The 23,096-nt window shown below is 38.5% G+C and overlaps 1 protein-coding gene across 3 annotated transcripts in view; it reads right to left on the reverse strand.

Annotated features, from left to right (window-relative positions):
- The window catches only part of LOC106972653 (phosphatidylinositol 3,4,5-trisphosphate 3-phosphatase TPTE2-like), a 184,659-nt gene that overhangs the window by 131,531 nt on the left and 30,032 nt on the right, over positions 1 to 23,096 (reverse strand). The window contains exons 4-10 of one of the 3 annotated variants that reach the window (XM_053214776.1): positions 19,234 to 19,507; positions 17,371 to 17,448; positions 17,092 to 17,152; positions 16,794 to 16,882; positions 15,621 to 15,716; positions 12,157 to 12,195; positions 11,202 to 11,255 (exon numbers count right to left, since the gene is read on the reverse strand). In XM_053214776.1, the coding sequence (XP_053070751.1) occupies positions 11,202 to 11,255; positions 12,157 to 12,195; positions 15,621 to 15,679 (152 nt within the window). In that variant the 5' untranslated portion in view covers positions 15,680 to 15,716; positions 16,794 to 16,882; positions 17,092 to 17,152; positions 17,371 to 17,448; positions 19,234 to 19,507. Of the gene's footprint in view, positions 1 to 11,201; positions 11,256 to 12,156; positions 12,196 to 15,620; positions 15,717 to 16,793; positions 17,153 to 17,370; positions 17,449 to 19,233; positions 19,508 to 23,096 lie in introns of all 3 variants that reach the window. The other 2 variants (XM_053214779.1, XM_027064747.2) reach the window with 2 other exon arrangements.

Genomic DNA, 23,096 nt, shown 5'->3' on the forward strand with positions numbered 1-23,096 from the left:
CAAAATTAAGGTGATGGTACAGAGATTTCCAGTATGCCCCATCCCCACATGTGCATTGCCTACTCTATTAGCAACATCGTCCACCAGAATAGTACATTTGTTATCCACCGACATATTATAATCAATGTCCATAATTTCTGGCTCACTTTTGAGGCTGTACATCCTACAGGTATGGACAAATGTATAATGACATGGATCCATCATTATAATATCATACAGAGTATTTTCACTGCCCTCAAAATCCTGTGTGCTTCTCCTATTTATCGTTACCCCCCTTTTTGAATATTAGCATAAAACTTAATTACGGTGCTTCAGAGTTTTCGAAGCACTTTCACCAACATTTTTTCCACTTTTACTGTTAATTTTTTATTATACAAATCTCAGTTAGATAGAAACCTCCAATAGTATTACCACCAGTTTACAGATGAAGAAACAAGTTTGAAGAGGTTTAGGGACTTTCCAAGCATCGATACCAGCTCTTACTATAAATCCAAGACCATCCCTTAAGTCAAAATCATCAGTGTTTCTCACAGGGAGTACTGCAAATGCCTCCTTTCCCTATATAGTAAACTTTTGTAATACTAAAAACACACAAAGAAAACCACCCCCAAATCTATTTTATTTGGAGTTGGGTGGGAAGAAGAAAATGCTTGCCTTGCTCAATCTACCCGAATTTTCAACCCCATTGCAGAATAAGTGTAGCTAATATGTAGACATGTAACACATCCACTGCCTATTCTCATATCATCAAAAAAAGGAATACCAAGTTATTTTCTGGAAATACATTTTGGAGAAAATGGATAATTTGGTGATTAAGGAAACAGATGGAGACTAACCATGATACGGAGACCTACGTACCACCCAGGGTCCTATAATGAGGAATCTGAACTGAGACCAGGTCAACTGTAGGCTTCTTGTTGGCCAAACTATTCAGATGTCCCTAAGGGAGAGAGCAACTAGGCCAACTAAGGAGAGATTCCCAAGACTGAGATTCTGCCCATGGGAAACTAGATGAAGAAAAATTCAAACTGAATTCCACATCCCTACAGGTTTCGATCAGACACAGTTGTATCAGTGTAGCTCTGTACCTCTTACAATACACCAGAATACTTCCTGTGTTCTTGTAAAGTAATCCCACTGTGTGCTGTGGTTGCTGGCTTCCTTCCTTCCTTGATTTACTTAAAGTATGTACCAGTGTATCACTATGTGATGAGCTATACTTTTATTTTTGGCATCATTTTCCTAAATATTTTCATTAAGTACAATTTTGGCTATATTAAAAATTGGTTTAGAATACTTACTAATATTTTATTAGAAATCCAGTTTCTCCTTAAGGAGAACAGGTTTATAGATACTACCTACCAAGAGACTTTGTTCCAGGGACATATCAAATATCTAAATAAATAGAGCTGGCTAGGCAAACTGCCTGACATAGAGTATATATTCAATAAATGCTCATTTCTGTCACTACCCCAGTCCATAAAATTCATGTGACACACTCCAGGACCCTTATTAAGTGGCAGAGTAAACTCTCCATTGAAGACCCATGATGAAAGAAGTCATGAAAATGAAAAATCATGGATTTCCAAGGAAGATGGTGGAGTAGGGGGATTCTAGGTTCACCATGTCTCACAGATAAACCTAAATAACACCCACATCAGTATACATAACCCAGAAAACAACCTGAAGACTGGAAGAACAAACTCTTCACAGCTAAATGTAGAGAAGAGGCCATGTTGAAAAGGGCAGAAACATGGTTGGAAGTCAAAGTGACCTAGAAGACTGTCCTTAGGAGGGAAGGACATCATGGTCATGAAGGGAGAGGAGCAGACCTCATACCAGGCACCCAAGGCATGGGGCACCTGCACTGGGAAGACAAATCCCCATAACATTTGGCTTTGAAAACCAGAGGAGACTAACTTTTGAATTTTTATCATCAGTGAGGCTTAACACCTGAAACTTTAAAAACCAGCAGGCTTAGCTCTGAGAGAGGTGGAAGGTTATAGGAACCTGAGTCCTCACCCTTAAAGAGACAGTGTAACAAACAGCCTGACTGAAGTACAGCATAGAAGCAGCAGTTTGAAAAACACCTAAGGAATACAGGAAGGACATTTGTTTGCTAATATCAGAGCTTGTGTTGGAGGGGGTGGGGGTCTTTAGGAGAACAAAAGAATTGGCAGGTACCGTATCATCCTTTACTCCCCAACCTAGCTATATGGACAGCTGCAGAAACCAGCACAGTGCAAACACTCTATACCCAGCTGTGCACTCTACACCCACACTCTTGTGGACCTGCCCCTCCACCCTAGCCTCGCCAAGAGTTTTCCAGAAGTTCCCCTACCACAGGTGAAAACCACATACCTTGCTGGCACTATATAACACACCCCTATATTTTCCTGCAGACCCACTTCATCCAACATGCCCTGGGCAGGCGTCCATCCAAAGAGGATGTGAGAGTGAGAAAGCAGCCCCAGCAGGGGCCAGCACCTTCCCAAAGCAACTACTGCCCTGGAGAAAGGGGAAGAAAACCAAACACACATACAGTCAGACTGCGGCCACAGCGTTAGGCTGCAGGCAGACATCTGGTCTGACTTCAAGCTCTGACCCCCAAAGAAAGCAGCTCAGGGAATAACACTGGGAGAGCATCCTGCAACTTGGTGCTACTGCATCTCTGGCAAATGCCTGGTCTGACTGAACTCAAGCCTAAGGTGGCCCCAGACTGGCCCGCTAAGAACATAGGCAACAAACCCTGCCCGCAAAAGGCAAAGAGTCACTGCAGACATCTGGATTGAAGTCACAATAGTAGAGTATACACAACACACCTAGGAGGCACCCCTGAAACAACAACAGATTCTGATGAAAAGGGGACATTACATTTCAGGGCACTAAAGGACCTCTTCATAGGGCCACTACTTTCAAGAGCAGGGGACACAGCTCAATTGCCAATCACATAGAAACAGACACAGACAGACAAAATGAGGAGACAAAGGAATAGGTCGCCAAACAAAGAAGAAAACAAAATCACAGCAAGAGAGATAAATGAAAAAGAGATAAGTAACATGCCTGATAGAGAATTTAAAGTCATGGTCATGAAGATATTCACTGGACTTGAGAAAGGAGTGAAAGACCTCAGTGAGACCCTCAATAAAGGGATAGAAAACATAAAACAGAACCAATCAGGGTTAAAGAACTCAACTGAAATTAAAAATACCCTAGAGGGAATAAATAGATTAGAGGAAGGAGAAGAACCGATCAGCAACCTGGAGGACAAAGTAATAGAAAACAGTCAAGCTGAACATGAGAGAGGAAAAAAAAAAAAAACAATAATAAGAAACGAGTATATATTAAGAGAACCCAGAAACACCATCAAGCATAACAACATCCACATTATAGGGATCGCAGAAGGAAAAAGAAAGAGGGAGAAAATTTGAGTAAATAGCTGAATACTTCCCTAACCTGGGGAAGGAAACAGAAATCCAGATAAAGACGACACAGAGAGCCCCCAACAAAATCAACCCAAGGAGGTACACACCAAGACACATAGTCATTTCATGGCAAAAAGTAGTGATAAAGAGAGAATTTTAAACGCAGCAAAAGAAGACAGTTACATACAAGGAAAATTCCATAAGGCTATCAGCTGATTTTTCAGCAGAAACTTTGCAGACCGGAAGAGATTGGCATGATATATTCAAAGTCCTGAAAGGGAAAAATGTGCAGCCAAGAATTCTTTATTCAGCAAGGCTATCATTCAGGATAGAAAAAGAGATAAAGAGTTTCTCAGACAAAAACTAAAGGACCTCTCCAAGAAATATTAAAGGAGACACTTTGAAAGCAAAGGAAAGACTGTAAGTGAGAGTATAAAAAGTAGGAAACACAAAAGCAGTAAATATGAGCATATCTGTAAAAACCAGGTGAGGATTCACAAAATAGAATGTAAAGTAGGACACCATATTCCTAAAATGGTGGGGGGGGGGGGTAGGGGAGGAATAAAGAATGGGTTCAAACTTGAGCAACCATCAACTTAATATAGATTACAATATTACAAAAGAGGATATATAGAAACCTAACGATAAACACACATACAAATGCTGATTCCAAGGGGCATGTGCATCCCAATGTTTACAGCAGCACTATCAACAATAGGCAAATTATGGAGAGAGCCCAAATGTCCATCAACTGATGAATGGATAAAGAAGACGTGGTGTGTGTGTGTGTATATAATGGAATGCTACTCAGTGATCAAATAGAATGCAGTCTTGCCATTTGCAACAATGTGGTTGGAACTAGAGTGTATTATGCTAAGTGAAATAAGTCAGAGAGAACACAAGTATCATGATTTCACTCATATGTGGAATTTAAGAAACAAAACAGATTAACATGGGGAAGGGAAGGAAAAAGAAGATAAAAACAGAGGTAAACCAACCATAAGAGACTCTTAAATACAGAGAACAAACTGAGGGTTGCTGGAGGGGAGGTAGGTGGGAGGATGGGCTAAATGGGTGATGGGCATTAAGGAGGGCACTTGTTGGGATGAACACTGGGTGTTATATGGAAGTGATGAATCACTAAATTCTACTCCTGAAACCAATATTGCACTACGTTAACTAACTTGAATTTAAATAAGTTAAAAAATTTAAAAATTTAAAAACCACTTATAGCTATGCAAAGAATAAAGAGAAAGTATTCTGAGTATATCACTAAAGAAAGACACAAAAGCAGGAAAGAGCAGGGGAAGAAAAGATTTTTTAAAAAAAATCACAAAAACAACCACAAAACAAGTAAGAAAATGGCAATAAATACATATCAATAATTACTTTGAATGTATGGCCAAACACTCCAAAAGAGATAGGGTGACAGAGTAGATTAAAACAAGACCCATCTGCCTGTCAGACACCATTTCAGACCTAAAGACATCTGCAGATTGAATGTGAGTGGGGAGAAATATTTATCATGTAAATGGATGTCAAAAGAAAGGGGTAGCAATACTTAAAAAGAGTATTTTTTCCTATATAAGTTTTTATTTAAATTCCAGTTAGTTAACATGCAGTATAATACTAGACTCAGGAGTCCAATATAGTGATTCAGCACTTCCATACATCACCTGCTGTTCATCAAAACGATTGCACCCCTGGGATGCCTGGGTGGCTCTGTTGGTTAAGTGGCCGACTTTGGCTCAGGTCATGATCTCAAGATTCATGAGTTTGAGCCCCACACCAGCATCTGTGCTGACAGCTCAGAGCCTGGAGCCTGCTTCAGAGTCTATGTCTCCCTCTCTCTCTGCCCCTACTCTGCTTATGCTCTGTCTCTCAAAAAAAATAAACATAAACTTTTGTTTAAAAGTGCACTCCTTAATCCCCACTACCTATTTAACCCACCCACCCCCACCTCCCATCTGGTAACCATCAGTTTGTTCTGTAAAGAGTCTGTTTCTTGGCTTGCTTCTCTTTTTCCCCCCTTTGCTCGTTTGTTTTGTTTCTTAAATTCCATATATGAGTGAGATCATATGGTATTTATCTTTCTCTAACTGACTTATCTCACTTAGCATAATACTCTCTAGCTCCTCCCATGTTGTTACAAATGGCAAGATTGCATTCTTTTTGATGGCCAAGTAATATTCCAACACCACACACACACACACACACACACACACACACACACACACACACACTTTATCCATTCATCAATCTATGGATACTTGGGCTGCTTCCGTATCTTGGCTATTATAAATAATGTTGGTATAAATATCAGGATGCATGTATCTCTTTGAATTGGTATTTTTGTATTCTTTGGGTAAATACCTAGTAGTGCAATTGCTGGATCATATGGTAGTTATACCTTTTGCAGAACCTCCATACTGTTTTCCAGAGTGGCTGCACTAGTATGCATTCCCATCTACCATGCAAGAAGGTTCCCCTTTCTCTACATCCTTACCAACACCTGATTGTTTCTTGTGTTGTTGATTTTAGCCACTCTGATAGGTGTGAGGTGGTATCTCATCATGGTGCTGATTTGCATTTTCCTGATGAATAATTTTGAGCATCTTTTCATATGTCTGCTGGCCATCTATAGGTCTTTTTTGGAAAATTACCATTCCTGTCTTCTACCTTTTTTATTTTTGTTTTTTAAATGTTTATTTATTTTGAGAGAGGGACAAAGGGCAAGAGCAAGCAGGGGAGAGGCAGAGAGAATCCCAAGCAGACTCCACCATCAGCACAGAGCCCAACACAGAGCTCAATCTCACAAACCAGGAGATCATGACCTGAGCTGAAATCAAGAGTTGGATGCTTAACATACTGAGCCACTCAGGCACTCCTGCCCATTTTTCAATTGGATTGTTTTTTGGGTGTTGAGTTGTAGCAGTTATTTATATATTTTGGAGACTAACCCTTTATCACATATATCATTTGCAAATATCTTCTCCCATTCCATAGGCTGCCTTTTAGTTTTGTTGACTGTTTCCTTTGCTGTGCAGAAGCTTTCTATTTTGATGTATTCCCACAGTGAATTTTTGTTTTGATTTCCCTTGCCTCAGGAGACATATCTAGAAAAATGTTGCTATGGCTAATGTTAATTAAGTTACTACCTGTATTCTCTTCTAGGACTTTTATAGGTTTCAGGTCTCACATCTAGGTCCTTAATCCATTTTGAATTTATTTTTTGTGAATGGTGTAAGAAAGTGGTCCATTTTCATTCTTTTGCATGATGCTGTCCAATCTTCCCAACACCATTTGTTGAAGAGACAGTCTTGGAAGAAATAGACTTTAAAACACAGACTGTAACAAGAGACAAAGAAGGACACTACATAATCATAACAAGAACAGTCTAAAGAGAAAATATAACAATTGTAAATATTTATGTACCAAACATGAAAGCATCCAAATATATAAAATAGTTAATAGCGAACATAAAGGAACCAATTGATACTAATACAACAATAGTAAGGGACTTTAACAACCACTTATATCAATGGACAAATCATCAAATCAAAAAAATTAATGAGGAAACAGTGGCTTTGAACAACATACTGTACCAGATGGATTTAACAGATATATTCAGAATATCCCATCCTAAAACAGCAGAATACATATTCTTTTCAGATGCACATGAAACATTATCCAGGATAAACCACATATTAGGCCACAAAACTAGTCAACAAATTAGAAAATACCGAAGTCATAGTATGCATCTTTTCTGACCACAACACTATGAAACTAGAAGTCAACCACAAGAAAAAAATTAGGAAGAGCACAAATTCATGGAGGTTAAATAACATGCCACTAAATAATGAATGGGTCAGCCAAGAAGTCAAAGAGGAAATCAAATTAAAAAAATACATGAAGACCAATGGAAGTGAAAATACAATGAGTCAAAATTTCCGGATGCAACAAAAGCAATTGTAAGAGGGATATTTATAGCAATATGGTTCTACCTCAAGAAGCAAGAAAAATCTCAAACAACTTAACATTACACCTAAAGGAGCTAGGAGAAAAAGGAGCAAATAAAACTCCAAACCAGAAGAAAATAATAAAGATAAAAGAGGAAATAAATGATATAGAAACTAAAAATTGAACAGATCAATGAAACCAGGAGCTGGTTCTTTGAAAAGATCAACAAAACTGATAAACCTCTAGCCAGACTAATCAAAAGAAAAAAAAAGAGGAAGCGCAAATAAACAAAATCACAAATGAAAGAGGAGAAATAACCACCATAGAAACACAAATAATTGTAAGAGATTATTATGAAAAATTATATGCTGACAAACTGGATAACCCCCAAAAGATGGATAAATTTCTAGAAACATATAACCTACCAAAACCGAAGCAGGAAAAAATAGAAAACTTGAACAGACTGATTACCAACAATGAAATTGAATCAGCAATCAAAAAACTCCCAACAAACCAAAATCCAGGACCAGAGAGTTTCACAGGAAAATTCTACCAGTTAAAGCAGACTAAATACCCCTTCTTCTCAAACTATTCCAAAAAACTGAAAATAAAGAAAAACTTCCAAATTCATTCTATGAGGCCAGTATTACCCTGATACCAAAAATCAGATAAAGACACCACAAAAAAATGAGAACCACAGGTCAATATCTCTGATGAACATAGATGCAAAAATCCTTAACAAAATACTAGCAAATCAAATCCAACAATACATGAAAAAATCATTCAACAATCAAGTGGGATTTATTCCCACAATGAAAGGGCGGTTCAATATTTGCAAACCGATCAATGTGAAACATCACATTAGTAAAAGAAAGGATAACAACAATATGATCATTTCCATAGTGCAGAAAACGCATTTGGCAAAGTACAGCATCTGTTCATGATTAAAAACCCTCAACAGAGTAGGTTTAGAGGCAACATACCTCAACATCATAAAGGCCATATATGAAAACCCACAGCAAACATCATACTCAATGGTAAAAAACAGACTTTTTCCCCTGAGGTTAAGAATAAGACAAGGATGTCCACGCTCACCACTTTTATTCAACACAGTGTTGCAAGTCCTACCCACAGCCATCAGACAACAAAAAGAAATAAACGGCATCCAAATTGGTAAGGAAGAGGTAAAACTCTATTTGCAGATGACATGATACTATATAGAGAAAACCCTGAAGATTCCAACAAGAAAATACTAGAACTTATAAATTCAGTAAAGTCACAGGATACAAATCAATATATAGAAATCTGTTTCATATCTATATACTATTAATGAAGCAGCAGAAAGAAATTAAGAGAATAGTCCCATTTACAATTGCACCAAAAATCATAAGATACCTAGGAATAAACTTAAGAGATGACAGGTCTGTACTCTGAAAACTATAAAACACTGATAAAACAAATTGAAAAGGACACAAACAAATGAAAGATATTCTACGCTCATGGTTTGGAGGAAAAACATATTGTTAAAAATGTGTATATATTTTTTAATAAATAAACTTTTAAAAATGTCTATATTATGCAAAGCAATTTACAGATTTAATGCAATCTTTATTAAAATATCAATAACATTTTTCACAGAACTAGAACAAACAAACCTAAAATTTGTATGGAACTACAAATAACCCCTAATAGTCAAAGCAATCCTGAAAAACAAAACTTGAGATATCACAACTCCAGATTTCAGGTTATATTGCAAAGCTATATAAACACACAGATCAACAGACAAAAATGGACACACAGATCAACAGAACAGAGAGGCCAAAAATAAACCCACAATTATATAGTCAATTAATCTTTGACAAAGGGGAAAGAATATACAATGGGGAAAAGACAGTCTCTTCAACAAATGGTGATGGGAAAACTGGACAGCTACATGCAAAAGAATGAAACTGGACCACTTTCTTATACCATTCACAAAAATAAATTCACAAGGGATCAAAGCATCAAAGTTCTAGAGGAGAACACAGACACTAATTTCTGTGACATTGGCCATAGCAACATTTTTCGAAATATGTGTCCTCAGGCAAGAGAAACAAAAGAAAAAAATAAACTACTGGAATTACACTACAATAAAAAAATAAAATAAAATAAAAAAGCTTTTGTACAGCAAAAAAAACCATCAACAAACCAAAAAGGCAATCTAGGATATATCCGATAGGGGGTTAATATCCAAAATGTGTAAATAATGTATACAATTCAACATGCCCAAACAAATAATCAAATTAAAAATGGGGCAGAAAACTGCATCAGACTTCAACTCAGGTCGTGATCTCAGGGTTTGAGAGCTCAAGCCCTGCTTTTCTCTCTCCCCCTTTCCTTCTCCTCCCACCACTGGAATATTATTCAGCCATGTAAAAGGATGAAACCTTGTCATTTGTAACAATATGGGTTGATCTAGAGGGTATAATGCAAAGTGAAATAGTCAGAGAAAGATAAATACCCTAGGATTTCATTCATGTAGGGGATTTAAGATGCAAAACAAGTGAACAAAGTAAAAAAGAGACAAACCAAAAAAGAAACCCTTAAATAGAGAATAAAATGATGGTTACCTGTGGCAGGAAGAGGGGGTCAGGTGAAATAGGTGAAAGGGATTAAAGAGTACACTAATCGGGATGGGCATTAAGTAATGATAGAATTATTGAATCACTATATTGTATACCTGAAACTAGTAACGCTGTATGTTTATACTGGAATTAAAAGAATTTAAAGGGAAAATTATGGATAATCTCAAGTATTTGTAGTCATTAGTTGGCCCTTTATGTTCCATGTAATCTTTGTCGAGACAGTAAAACAATTCCAACAGTGACCAGTTAATTTCCTCTTCAGCACTCCTCATTCTTCAACATTGACACAATATTAAATGGTTGAATAACATGGCCAGAAAAATCCCATGACTCTTTGTGCAGTTCAGACATATGTGGTTTCAAATATGTCTTCTTTCCTTGGCTCGAGTACACAGTAAAAATGCCTTCAGATCACAGCAATAGCAAGTATTCTCGGTCAGATTACTTAGAAACAAGTCAAAACTAATTCCAATGAGCAAAAATTTAATCTGCAAAACATGTTCACATCTATTAGTCTCATTACTCATAGACAAAAATCCACAAAATGGGGAATCATAATACATCCAGCAAAAATGAGACAGGAATATAACTGAAGATTAACCAGTGGCCCTCATTTCTCTATTTTAAAGACTGATAAAATTTCAAAAGATATATTCACATTTTCAACCTAGAACATTTAAGTGTGGTAAATAGAAAAAAAAATTTTAAACATGGTACTTTTCTATATGAATTATTGTATGCCTTTCCCTCCCACACATTTTGATACCTTTCCATAGTTCTCCATTTTCTTCCTAGCTCAGAACAAGCCATATCTCCCCCCAAATAAGAGATTCATCAATAGCTCCCCTCCCCCAAGACTTCAATCTGATTTTCCTAATTCATCTGAAATTGATGTAAATCAATGTCTTCATCACCATCATTGTGCCTAGAAAGTTGGTCTAGCTTACTTTAAACACCAACAAATGAAAAAATATCATTAGAGATTTCCTACATGCAGCAGTGAGGTGATCAATTTATCTGAACAACAAAAACCCCTTGAATCTAAAATTTATAGTCAACATGACCTAACTCACAGAAAGCCCTAACTTTTTAGAACGAATTTTATTTTAGATCACTGTCCAGAAAATTCTATGTTGCCATGGATACCCCTGAGACTGAATTTCTCACCATCCCCCAATATATTATACCTTACCTTTCATTGGTGGCTTCATTAGAGATTCCTGATATGAATTCATCTAGATCATCTCTAAAGAATTAAAAATGTGTATGATCAGACCCCAGTGGCTTCATAGCCAAACTTCTGTTTTAACTTAGCTTTGTTGTTGTTGTTGTTGTTTGTTTTTTAGAATTCAACCAGCTCACAAATTGAAGACTCCCTGTAACTATTTGTAAATTAGTTATTTGGAAACTGGCATTTCCATTTTCCTTAGAAATGGTTTTTTTTTTTTAAATAGTAGTAATGAAAATCTCTGGCTTAACAAATCAAAAAAACCTAACAAATCAAGGCAAGTACAATTCTTTACTGCTAAATTCAATTCTCCTGAAACTGCACTGAGGTGGAATTTACTTCAAAATATAGCTTCATTTTGTAGGTATACAGCCTTTCAGCTTATTTCCTGATTATCAAGTTTCTTCACTGTATCCTTACTCTTTGTGTGTCATGTAAGTCTCTTCTGTTCCTGAGTTTGGTTCAAATAACTGCAAGCTTGAGTCAGGGGCTTCCTCAAATATAATGATGGGTTTATATCTGAAACACCAGCTTCAGATGACTGTAAACCTCTGGAGGGAAAGGGGACAGACCAAGGTCTATGAGCTCCATCCTTTTCTGAGAGCTCCACAGTTACCTGTCCACTGCCACCTCTCGCTCAAATAATAGGATCCTCTCTTTACCTGCTCTACTCTAGCAGAGTCTCACACACATATATTATGAGAGTATCCTAAGAAACTCTGGCTTCTGGTTACTAAGGGTCATAAATTATGAGTAGGAAGTCTCCCTCTTCTGACATGTTCTTCCTTTTATCCCCCCGACTTAGACCCCAAAAGAAAGACAGTTATTTACAGAAGCTTACAGTCTCTTATGGAAACCTCTTATTGCCACCAATGCTCTCTAATACCTTTCAGCACTCAGATCAGTCAAGTCAACTCACCCATGGTCATCACTGTTGTCAGTGGAATCCATAATTCTGCTAAAGGGTAAAAACATACAAAAAATAAATTCAGACATTCTGGAAAGCAATCAGTTTCTTCTTCCTGACAGAATTTTATGACATGAAAAGTAAAATCATGAGGAAACATGACAAAATGACAGAAACATTGTCAGGGTACAGCAATGAGGCCTCTAAGAGAGCCTCTTGGCTGTGTGTGTGTCTGCCCACTGGAAAGAGAAGGGAAGAATTAGGGGAGGTATAATTTTTGTGATTAAACCTCCTTCTCCATTTTGTCAACCATTCACATATTCTGGAATCAGTTTGGGAAATAGGAATGATCTGAGCAAAAGGATGGGGAGGGAGATCCAGATAATAACTAATGAAAGTATACAGAGATAAAGAAAATGCCACAACAATAAATATTCCAGTTTCAAGGACTAGTCCCTGATCACCATTTGGTAGAGAACAAACTAGTAGGTAGGTCAAGAATTGCCTAAATAATGGGGCACCTGGGTGGCTTAGTTGGTTAAGTGACTCCTGATTTCAACTCAGGTCATAATCTCATGGTCCATGAGATTGAGCCTGCATTGGGATCTGTGCTGACAGTGCAGGGCCTGCTTGGGATTCTCTCTCTCTCCCTCTCTCTCTCTCTCCCCCTTTCCCTATGCTCTCTCTCTCTCTCTCTCTCACTCAAAACAAACAAACAAACAAACAAACAAACAGGTATTCAGAATGGTTTCTTTTTCTCTCAATTCATTTTACGAAAAGGTATCTGGTTAAATTATCCAAAGTCAAGACTCCTCACCACCAAACCACTGGCTTGGATAACTTAATTTCTCTACAATTTAAATTTCTCATCTGTAAAATAAGACACATTGAAAATGCACTTTACATTTGTCCAGGTCATAAAATCATGCTGTATGTTCATCATATCACAAACATTACTGGTTTTTAGGCAGCCTTCCCTCTTCACCAAATGTTATACCAAAAATACCAATGTGACAAACAACATGGAAAAAAATCATAAATTTCAAAAACACTTCAAGATTCTCAAAGTACTAAATTTCCATGATTTCCTAGGAAATCTTGGATTCCTATCCATAGGAGAGTCTTCCTCCCAAAACTATAGAAGTCAAACTGAAGTATGGATTTAAAAAACTAACAATAACAGAAACCCTGGGAGAAGCCAGAAGACTGAGAGCTGTCTCCTGTGGTGGACAGACTGAGGAAGAAGTCTGATACAGGCAGTCTTGAGGGGCTTAGCGGGAGGGAAATTCTTAAGATCTTTTCTTGCTTTTCCTCTGAGTTGCTTGGAGACAATAACTGCCATTCTCAGTAGAAACCAGAAGCCACTACCCAGATGTAGTTAGGATAAAATTTGGGTAGCATTATGGCACCTGGGTAGTTCAGTCAGTTGAGCATCTAATTCTTGATTTTGTTCAGGTCATGATCCCAGGTTTGTGGGATCAAGCCCTTTGTTGGGCTCTGCACTGAGCATGGAAACTGCTTAAGATTTTCTCTCTGTCTCTCTCTCTCCCTCCCCCCATCCCTCTCCCCCACTCACACGGTTTCTCTCACTCTTAAGATAAAAAAAATTTTCATTGGCATTAGGTTAGCTGATGAAAACAGGGAAGGGCTAAAGAGCAATCCTTGGGCCTTCACTCTTCCACCCTTTTACCTCCAAAAGTCCCAGGTGAACAACCTAGAAGTCTGCCTCCTCCAATGCTGCTTTTGTCCAAGACCTTAAAGGTAGCATATCTTGACAAGAGAAATTACCTGGATCACAGTGTTTCACCATTATGCAGAGTCTCTGTCCCCAGGCTATCACCTCCCTTCATGTTAAATTTACTGAGAAAAACATACCTTAGGTCCCAGCTTTCAACAACAGTTACTATATAAAATGTCACCCAACCCAGGATACTTTTGAAAGTGAAAAGGATATGTTATTAATAATTTTGCTGAGACAACAGCCACAGATTGAGATTTTCCCAAGAAAATCTTCAGTCCTTCCCTAATACAATTTACCAGTCAGAGGGCTCAATGGCCACAAGGAATATGAGCTCACAAATCAAAATAGTTGGATACCTGATGAGTACTACTGAAAAAGAGACACAACAAACTGAACAACATATACCATCTGAAACAGAACTATTGGAATATACTGAACAAGGTTTTTTTTTAACATGAAATTTATTGTCAAGTTGGTTTCCATACAACACCCAGTGCTCATCCCATCAAGTGCCCTCCTCAATACCCATCACCCACCCTCCCCTCCCTCCCACCCCCCATCAACCCTCAGATTGTTCTCAGTTTTTAAGTCTTTTATGGTTTTCCCTCCCTAACTTTTTTTCCTTCCCCTCCCCCCTCGTCTTCTGTTAAGTTTCTCAGGATCCACATAAGAGTGAAAACATATGGTATATCTGTCTTTCTCTGTGTGACTTATTTCACTTAGCATAACACTCTCCAGTTCCATCCACATTGCTACAAAAGGCCATATTTCATTCTTTCTCATGAACAAGATTTTTAAGTAAACATGAGAAATACACTTAAAGATACAAGGGAAGATGTTAGTAACATGAAATAAGAATAAGAAATCGTATTGAAAAACCCAAGAGGATATCTTAAATGTAAAAGTCAGATTGTTGAAATAAAGAATCACTTCATGGCATAAACAGTAATTTGGATACATGTCAAAAGCAAGTTAATCCAGAGTTGGAAGAGGAGGTTGAGAAATCCCCAGAAAACAGAAGAGATCACAAAAGAAAAACCAGTTGATATAAAGGATAAAAACAGATCTCTAACACCTGGACTCTAGATAACAAAATATATATATATATTTTTTTTAAATAAATTTCCCCAAATTAAAGAAAATATCAAAAGTGATGTTTCATCTAACAAACATTTAAATGGTATTTACTAAGTGCCAGATATTGTCCTCATGCTTCACAAATATTTCAATTGGTCCTCAACCTTCAAGATAGTTACAATTATTATTTATTTTAACCAATTCACAGATCTTGAATAGTCATGTTTCTAATATCCACCATACTGATTTATAAGCCACTCATTGCTAATAAAAATTTGTGACCTTCCCTGTGGTAATTTACAGTGTTTCAGGTATTGATTGAAATGGGACAATGGAAGCCCTTGCAATGACCATCTCAAAATGGTCATCCCCCACCAGCCATGGACAGAGCATCCCCCATAAGGGCATCCAGCTGTCCTAGAGGGAAAGCTTAAAGTGACTGTAACTGGCATATGCATATTGTTAATGGCATACTGTCTAAGCAGTAGTAGTATAGGAAATTGTAAGCATAAAACAGTGTCTTTAAGTTGTGAGTTTGCCGAATTTCATTTATGTATAGTTTACGCTCATTATGAAAGAAGGTATACATATATATTCCCTATTCAATTAACCTTGAATTGTGCTTAAAATTTGGTAAAATTTGCATCTTATTACTTACTTATTATTTCTTTGATGCATGAACCAGAGATATAAAGGGTTCCTCTTTAATCTCTGCATGGTATTGTCTTGTGGACAACCACAATCTACAATTAATCTGAAAAAAAAAAAAAGAAAAGCACATATGACTTTTATATTCAGGATTTTTAAAATACATAGGATACTTGCCCTGTTAGGAAGAAAGGCACACATAGAACCTACCAGGTATGCATCGGCCTTTCTAAAGTCTTGAATCTACAACTTATAAGATCTACAACACTGTACAATTTTATCATTCCTCTGAAATATGTATTCTGTATTTTATTTTAGTTCAAGGAATAGAAGAAAAAGTTTTTTGAATGTTCAATAAAATTTAAGTTTAGTTCAAAGACAGAATACTTTAAAGACTGCTCTCTTGGGGCGCCTGGGTGGCGCAGTCGGTTAAGCGTCCGACTTCAGCCAGGTCACGATCTTGCGGTCCGCGAGTTCGAGCCCCGCGTCAGGCTTTGAGCTGATGGTTCAGAGCCTGGAGCCTGTTTCTGATTCTGTGTCTCCCTCTCTCTCTGCCCCTCCCCCGTTCATGCTCTGTCTCTCTCTGTCCCAAAAATAAATAAACGTTGAAAAAAAAAATTTTTTTTAATAAATAAATAAATAAAGACTGCTCTCTTGCTACATAGGACCCGGCAAGTGAAATAAAATGAATTTCAAACCAAATTTACATCATCATAGTGATTTATGATATTTCCATCTTGAAACATTCCATAGCATAAATCAAAGGAGTGGTAAAGCAAAGATATGTCCTTCAACATTTCACATAGCAGATTCGTGGCATGCAAGGGAACTGGAAGTCACTGGAGAATAAGACATTGCCAATTACATTTCCAAGTTACCAAATAGGCAGACTGAAATGTGCCACAAGGCCCTAAATTCTTGGCAAAGAGCAAAAAAATGAAAACAAACTGAAAAATACTTTTTTCATAAATAAATCAATTGGGGCATAAGTTTTTATTTTGAGTTTTGGGCTTGAGAGCAAGCCACCTGTAAATGCTGTATCTTCAAGAGGTATCACCTCATGGACAGTGGGAGTAGGAATCCCAAAGTTCTTTTCCAGAGATGGCCAGGAAAACCAATGTGGACCAAGACAGAGCCACGTATCTAAGGATCCTCTGTCCCTGCAAACCTCAGATCTGCTTACCTACAGGTAGGGCTGCTTTCAAGGGGCCACAGCAGAAGGGAGGTGGAGCACAGAAGGACTCAGATCTTGGGACTTGAATACAACTTTTCCTAAGTGGAAGCAAATATTACTCAAGATCCTATTATCAGTATTCTTTCCTGGATACTGCCTTTAACTTCTTTTTCTTTTAAAAAATTTTTAATTTCCCCAGACCAAGCCCGTTAAGTCAAATCTTGTCCCAATTCCTGGCCAGCAACAAGGTTACTGCTTTTTGGTCCTATATTGGCCTACTACACCCCCATCCCTGCCCACACATCACCATCTCACATCCCCTCCACCTCTGGTTCCCTGGAGATGAGGAGATTCTTTCTGGAAGGTCTCTGGGAAGAAGTGAACATTTATTAATCCCCCACTGCTGAGCATAAGGCAAAACTTGCCATCTATGGCCACAAAGACCCCCACCTGCCCCTTTCCCCCCACCTTCAGCCCTCCAAGACATTCTTCTGCCTTTGAGGATGAAGGACAACATTAGCCAACATAGAAGGCAGAGGATGGGATGCCTTTGTCCAGAGACACCCTCCCACCCTTAGGTCTTTACCTGGTGCTGGTAACAAGCTAGTACTGGAATAAGAACTCCGTGTCCATGGCAACCCCAAACAACAGATTCCAAGTGGTCCTGAGAGTGTAGAAGAGTGGGGAATACAATGAACTTGGTTCCACACTGATTCCAGGTAGTTCTGAGATTGTAGTAGTACGGTGGGGAATACAGTGAACTTGGTTCTAGGCTATAGGGTCTTAAAAACAGATGCTGTTCTCCTTAAAGATGGGGGTACCAAGATCAAAGATCCGAGGATAATAATCTCAGAGAAGATTGCCTCACCTTATACTTTTTATTTTGCAAGAAAGAGAATGATCAAAGAGCTAAATGTTTTCTAATATAAAATTTGACTAAAATATGCAAGGTTGACACAGGACCCAGGACAAAAATTATTTCCACAAACTATCATTTCATGGGATTCAGAAGAAACAATCAAATATTATTTGTGAATTTAAAATACACCAATTTTCCTGGTAGAGTAAATCTGAGAAGGTGGAAACAAATGCCAAAAAACAAAAAACAAATGTAGAAAGTTTTAAAACTCTAGATGAGGAGAGCCTGGGTGGCTCAGTTGGTTAAACAGCCGACTTTTGCTCAGGTCATGATCTCAAGGTTCGTGAGTTCGAGCCCCGCATCATTCTCTGTGCTGACAGCTCAGAGCCTGGAGCCTGCTTCAGATTCTGTGTCTCTCTCTGTCTCTGTCTCTCTCTCTCTCTCTCTCTCTCTGCCCTCCCCCACTTGCTCTCTGTCTGTCTACTCTCAAAAATAAACATTAAAATTGTTTTAAAAAGCTAGATGAAACATTAGAATTTTCTATATGAAAATTATAATATAAAAATTACCACAAAAATAATTAAGAAAGATCTGTTTGACAGTTTGTGTTGGTACATGTTCTGATGCTGAATAAATAGTCACAGTAGAAGCCATGGAAATGAGATTAAGGTTGTATTTATTTAATATTTCTATAAGTAGTTTGCAAGATACAAAAATGAGTAAAACATGGTCACTGACTTCAGTGTCACATCGATGACCTCAAGGCCAGACCAGTTTGAAATATGCCCAGAGCATTCTGTTCTCTGAGAAAGACCCAGCCTAAAGAGAAACTACCAGAGCCTTGTCTGATCTAAGGAAAGGGCAAGAAGACAACCTTAGCCCCTTCTAGCCTTCCTGTCTCACATAGGAGGATGGAAAAGAGACAAAGAAACTCTTCTGAAGGTCACAGCCCTTGTTTCTTTTCATGTCTTAGTATTTTATTGAAGATTGGACTTTTAAAATAATATAACAACTGCAAATCAGATTTTTCCCTTTCCCCAGGGTTTATTGTTGGTTTTTTTGGTGACTTTTCTGAATTCTAATTAGGAATTTCTAATTCAAAATTCTGTAAAAGTCTCTATTCTTTGCAGAGTGTGGAAATTTTTCGATTCTTTGGAAAGTGTGGAAAGTCTCCATTCTTTGCAGAGTGTGGAATTCTCTGCACTCTATTTTGTGTAGTCAGCTTGATTAGCATAATGATCAGCTAATAAAAGGACAGAGATTCCCTCAGATGCCTGGAACCAGTAAGACTCTTAGTAGAGACAGAGGAGTTTCATGTACATGCTTGAGCATGTTTTTCACACAGCCAGGCAGATTACAACCCCACCATAACCTACATTTCCTTCTATGTGCAGAGCCTCAAGTTTGGTCAGAGATGAGAGCTTTAGGTCCTTCCAGGTCTTTCTTAAGTTTGCAAAATCCTAGACACGTGTACAGCCTTAGATATGCAGGTGGTCTTCTAGAGTCCCAGGAATAGGTTTCAACTTTTCAAAGCTCCCTATGGATAGCTCATAACACAACTTTTTCTTTTGCCTCAACTATTATCTGTACCTCAGGCAGCCATGATGTTCAACAGCTGTCTTTGACTGACTATCTTCAACCAATGTCCCCAGGGCAAAGGCTGGGGGAGCTCCAAGTCAAGCAAAATGAAGACAGTCTTGTGAGTGGGGTCTTGCCGGGACCCACTAGATAGATCAAATAAAGGACATTATCTGGGAATAGACCTTTGAAGGAGTTCTAACCCCATTCTGTCCCCTCCATTGGCCCTCAGGTGGCTGGTTTATTCCATGATTGCAGGATGTTGGTCTTCAAGGCTGCCACAGAGCTGAGGCGAGTGTGACGGGAATGGTGCAAGTTAGAATACCACAAAGTTCATGATTCTTACCAAAACACAGCCTATGTTCTTAAATAAATGCTCCCCAGATTGCTAAAAGCCTTTGATTAATTTCTAGAGTTCTGAAAAAGGTGATTCTGATCATTTTTGCCAGTATTCTTGGTAATTTTATAAAGGAAGAATTTTTGGAGATCCCTATTTTGGCATTTTCACTGGCATTATTTCTAAACTTACTTAAAAAAAATTTTTTTTAACGCTTATTTGTTTTTGAGACAGAGAGAGACAGAGCATGAACGGAGGAGGGTCAGAGAGAGGGAGACACAGAATCTGAAACAGGCTCCAGGCTCTGAGAGCCCGATGCAGGGCTCGAACTCACAGACCGCGAGATCATGGCCTGAGCGGAAGTTGGCGGCTCAACCGACTGAGCCACCCAGGTGCCCCAAACTTACTTTTAAATACATTGCTAAATTCAAAAGAAAGCAAGGGAATTACTAAGTGATCACAGGCACATAAACATACACATACATACATGCATACATACACACTCTGCTACTGAAAGTAAAGTGGTAAATGACAGAAGCTTGGAATGCTCTGGAAGTATGCCAAGCAAAAAAAAATCTAGTTTTGTTGGTTAACATTGTGGCTGCCTGAAGTGGTAAATAGGATGTGGGGCAAACAGTAGCCTAACCAAAATGGGGGTAGGGCGAAGGAGGGAGAGAGACAGGGTGAGGGTGTGTGAGGGAGAGGGGAGGTGGGGGGCGAGGGCGGGAGGGAGGGGAGGTGGGGGGCGAGGGCGGGAGGGAGGGGAGGTGGGGGCGAGGGCGGGAGGGAGGGGAGGTGGGGGGCGAGGGCGGGAGGGAGGGGAGGTGGGGGGCGAGGGCGGGAGGGAGGGGAGGTGGGGGGCGAGGGCGGGAGCGGGGGGCGTGCGAGGGCGGGAGCGGGGGGCGTGCGAGGGCGGGAGCGGGGGGCGTGCGAGGGCGGGAGGGAGAAAGAGAAAGGGGGAGAGAGGGAGGGGGGAGGGGGAGGGGGAGAAAGAGGGGGAGAAAGAGGGGGAGAAAGAGGGGGAGAAAGAGGGGGAGAAAGAGGGGGAGAAAGAGGGGGAGAAAGAGGGAAAGAGAAAGCTAGAAAGTTATAAAATGGCATGTGAAGAAAGGACTTTGAAAAACTCTAACATAATCCTGGGAATCTAGAGTTTTATTGTTTAGCTAAGTAATGGGATTTGACTTTGACAAAGTGGTAAGCTGAATCTAAGATCTGCACACAAATCCAGGCATCCCAACTGGCTATATATTTAGTTGAGAAGAAAAACTTGGAAAAAATCTATATGCTAACAGAGTGACCAAAAAGCATATCAGTTTGTCCCTATTGGCATTGGGTTTAAAAATATTAATAATTTTAATTTAATAGTCTTAATGTTTTGTAACCAGCTCTACTCTCTTCCTGGAATTTGAATTTATACCACAGTCTACCACCTCAATCCAATCAATTAAATTGAAATGGTTCTTGATTGGTAGTGATCCCTAGCACTCAGCACAAACCAAGGCGAATCATCTCAATTTAGATAGCTAAATTTAGGATTCCCAAAGCTAAAGTTTAGTCAAATAGGAGCTCTTTAAAAAAATTTTTTTAAATGTTTATGTATTTTTGAGAGATACAGAAAGAGCGTGAGCAAGGTAGAGGCAGAGAGAGAGGGACACAGAATCCAAAGCAGACTCCAGGCTCTGAGTTGTCAGCACAGAGCCTGACATGGGGCTCAAACTCATGAACCATGGGATCGTGACCTGAGCCGAAGTAGGACGCTTAACCAACTGAGCCACACAGGCACCCCATAGTCAAATACGGACTCTTAACACAATCTAGGAAACATGAGGAATCACACCCTCATGAACGGAAGTCAATAGAAATTATAAGAAGAAAAAAATCAAAAGACTATAGGTATTAAAGTAAGAAACTTTATGCTCAGGAAGTACGTTTAGAAGTGTGTTTGAAGTGAAAGACATCAACACTACCTGGAACAGGAAGAAGGGCTGTTGACCTGCTTTGGAACTTCAAGCTGATTTTTTGAAGCAGAGGATTCTTGGACTTGAAGGACAGTAAATAATAAGCCAGGAGGAAAGAAAGTGGTGAGAAAACTCCAGACAGAAAAATCATAAAAAAAACAATTACATGGAAGCATTGAACAGCATGCAGACTTTAGGGAAAACGGTAAACATTATTACTCCCATAACATGCAGAGCAGGGAAGAGCAGACATTTTAAAAATAGTCCCATACACCATATTAAGAAGTACAGACTTTATACACCAACAAATTAGACAACCTAGAAGAAATGGATAAATTCCTAGACACATACAATCTTGTAAACTAAATCAGGAAGAAATATAAAATCTGAACAGGCCAATTACTAGCAATGGAATTGAGTCAATAATCCAAAAATTCACAGCCAACAAAAGTCTAGGACCAGATGAATTCACAGGTGAATTCTACCAAACATTTAAACAAGAGTTAATGCCTATTCTCAATATATCCAAAAGGAAATAGAAAGAAGGAAAGTATCCAAAAATAGTCTATGAGCATTCTCCAGATATCAAAACCATACTAAGACAGTATAAAAAAGTAAACTGCAGGCCAATATCTCTGATAGAGGTACAATAATCCCCAACAAAATATCAGCAAACCGCATTCAGCAGTACATTAAAAAGATCATTCATCACCATTAGGTGCAATTTATTCTGGGAATGCAAGGATAGTTCAATATTCACAAATCAATATGATATACATCAACAAAGGATAAAAATCATGTCTTCTCAATAGAATTCTGTCAAATGCTTTTTCTGTACCAACTTCTGTTCATGATAAAAACTCAACAAAGTGGGTTTAGAGGAAACATACCTCAATATTATAAAGGCCATATATGAGGGGTACATGGGTGGCTCAATCAGTTAAGTGTCTGGCTTCAGCTCAGGTCATGATCTCGCAGTTCATGAGTTTGAGCCCCTCATTGGGCTCTGCACTGACAGCTCAGAGCCTGGAGCCTGCTTTGGATTCTGTATCTCCCTCTCTCTTCCCTTCATCCACTCACACTCTGTATCTCTCTCTCTCAAAAATAAATATTAAAACAATTTTTAATAAAAAAATGAAGTCCATATATGAAAAGCGACAGCTAAAATCATACTCAGATGTGAAAAACAGCTTTTCCTCTAAGATCAAGAACAAGAGAAGGATGTTCATTCTTACCACTTTTATTCATAGGCATCCAAATAGGTAAGGAAGACATTAAACTGTCACTATTTGCAGATGACATAAATACTATACATAAAAAATCCTAGACTCCGCCAAAGAACTATTTGAATAAAGGAACAGTAAAGTACTAGGATACAAAAAGAAATACATAGAAATTGGTTGTGCTTCTGTACAATAATGAAGTACGAGGAAAATTAACAATTCCATTTACAATTGCACCAAAATAATAGTAAAAAACTTCAAGGAGACGGAAGACATGTACTCTGAAAACTATAAAACATTGATTAAAAAAAACTGATGATATAAATAAATGGAAAGATATTCTATGCTCACTAATTG

This window comes from Acinonyx jubatus, chromosome A1 (genome assembly GCF_027475565.1).
Source record: "Acinonyx jubatus isolate Ajub_Pintada_27869175 chromosome A1, VMU_Ajub_asm_v1.0, whole genome shotgun sequence".
In the NCBI taxonomy this organism is placed as follows: domain Eukaryota; kingdom Metazoa; phylum Chordata; class Mammalia; order Carnivora; family Felidae; genus Acinonyx; species Acinonyx jubatus.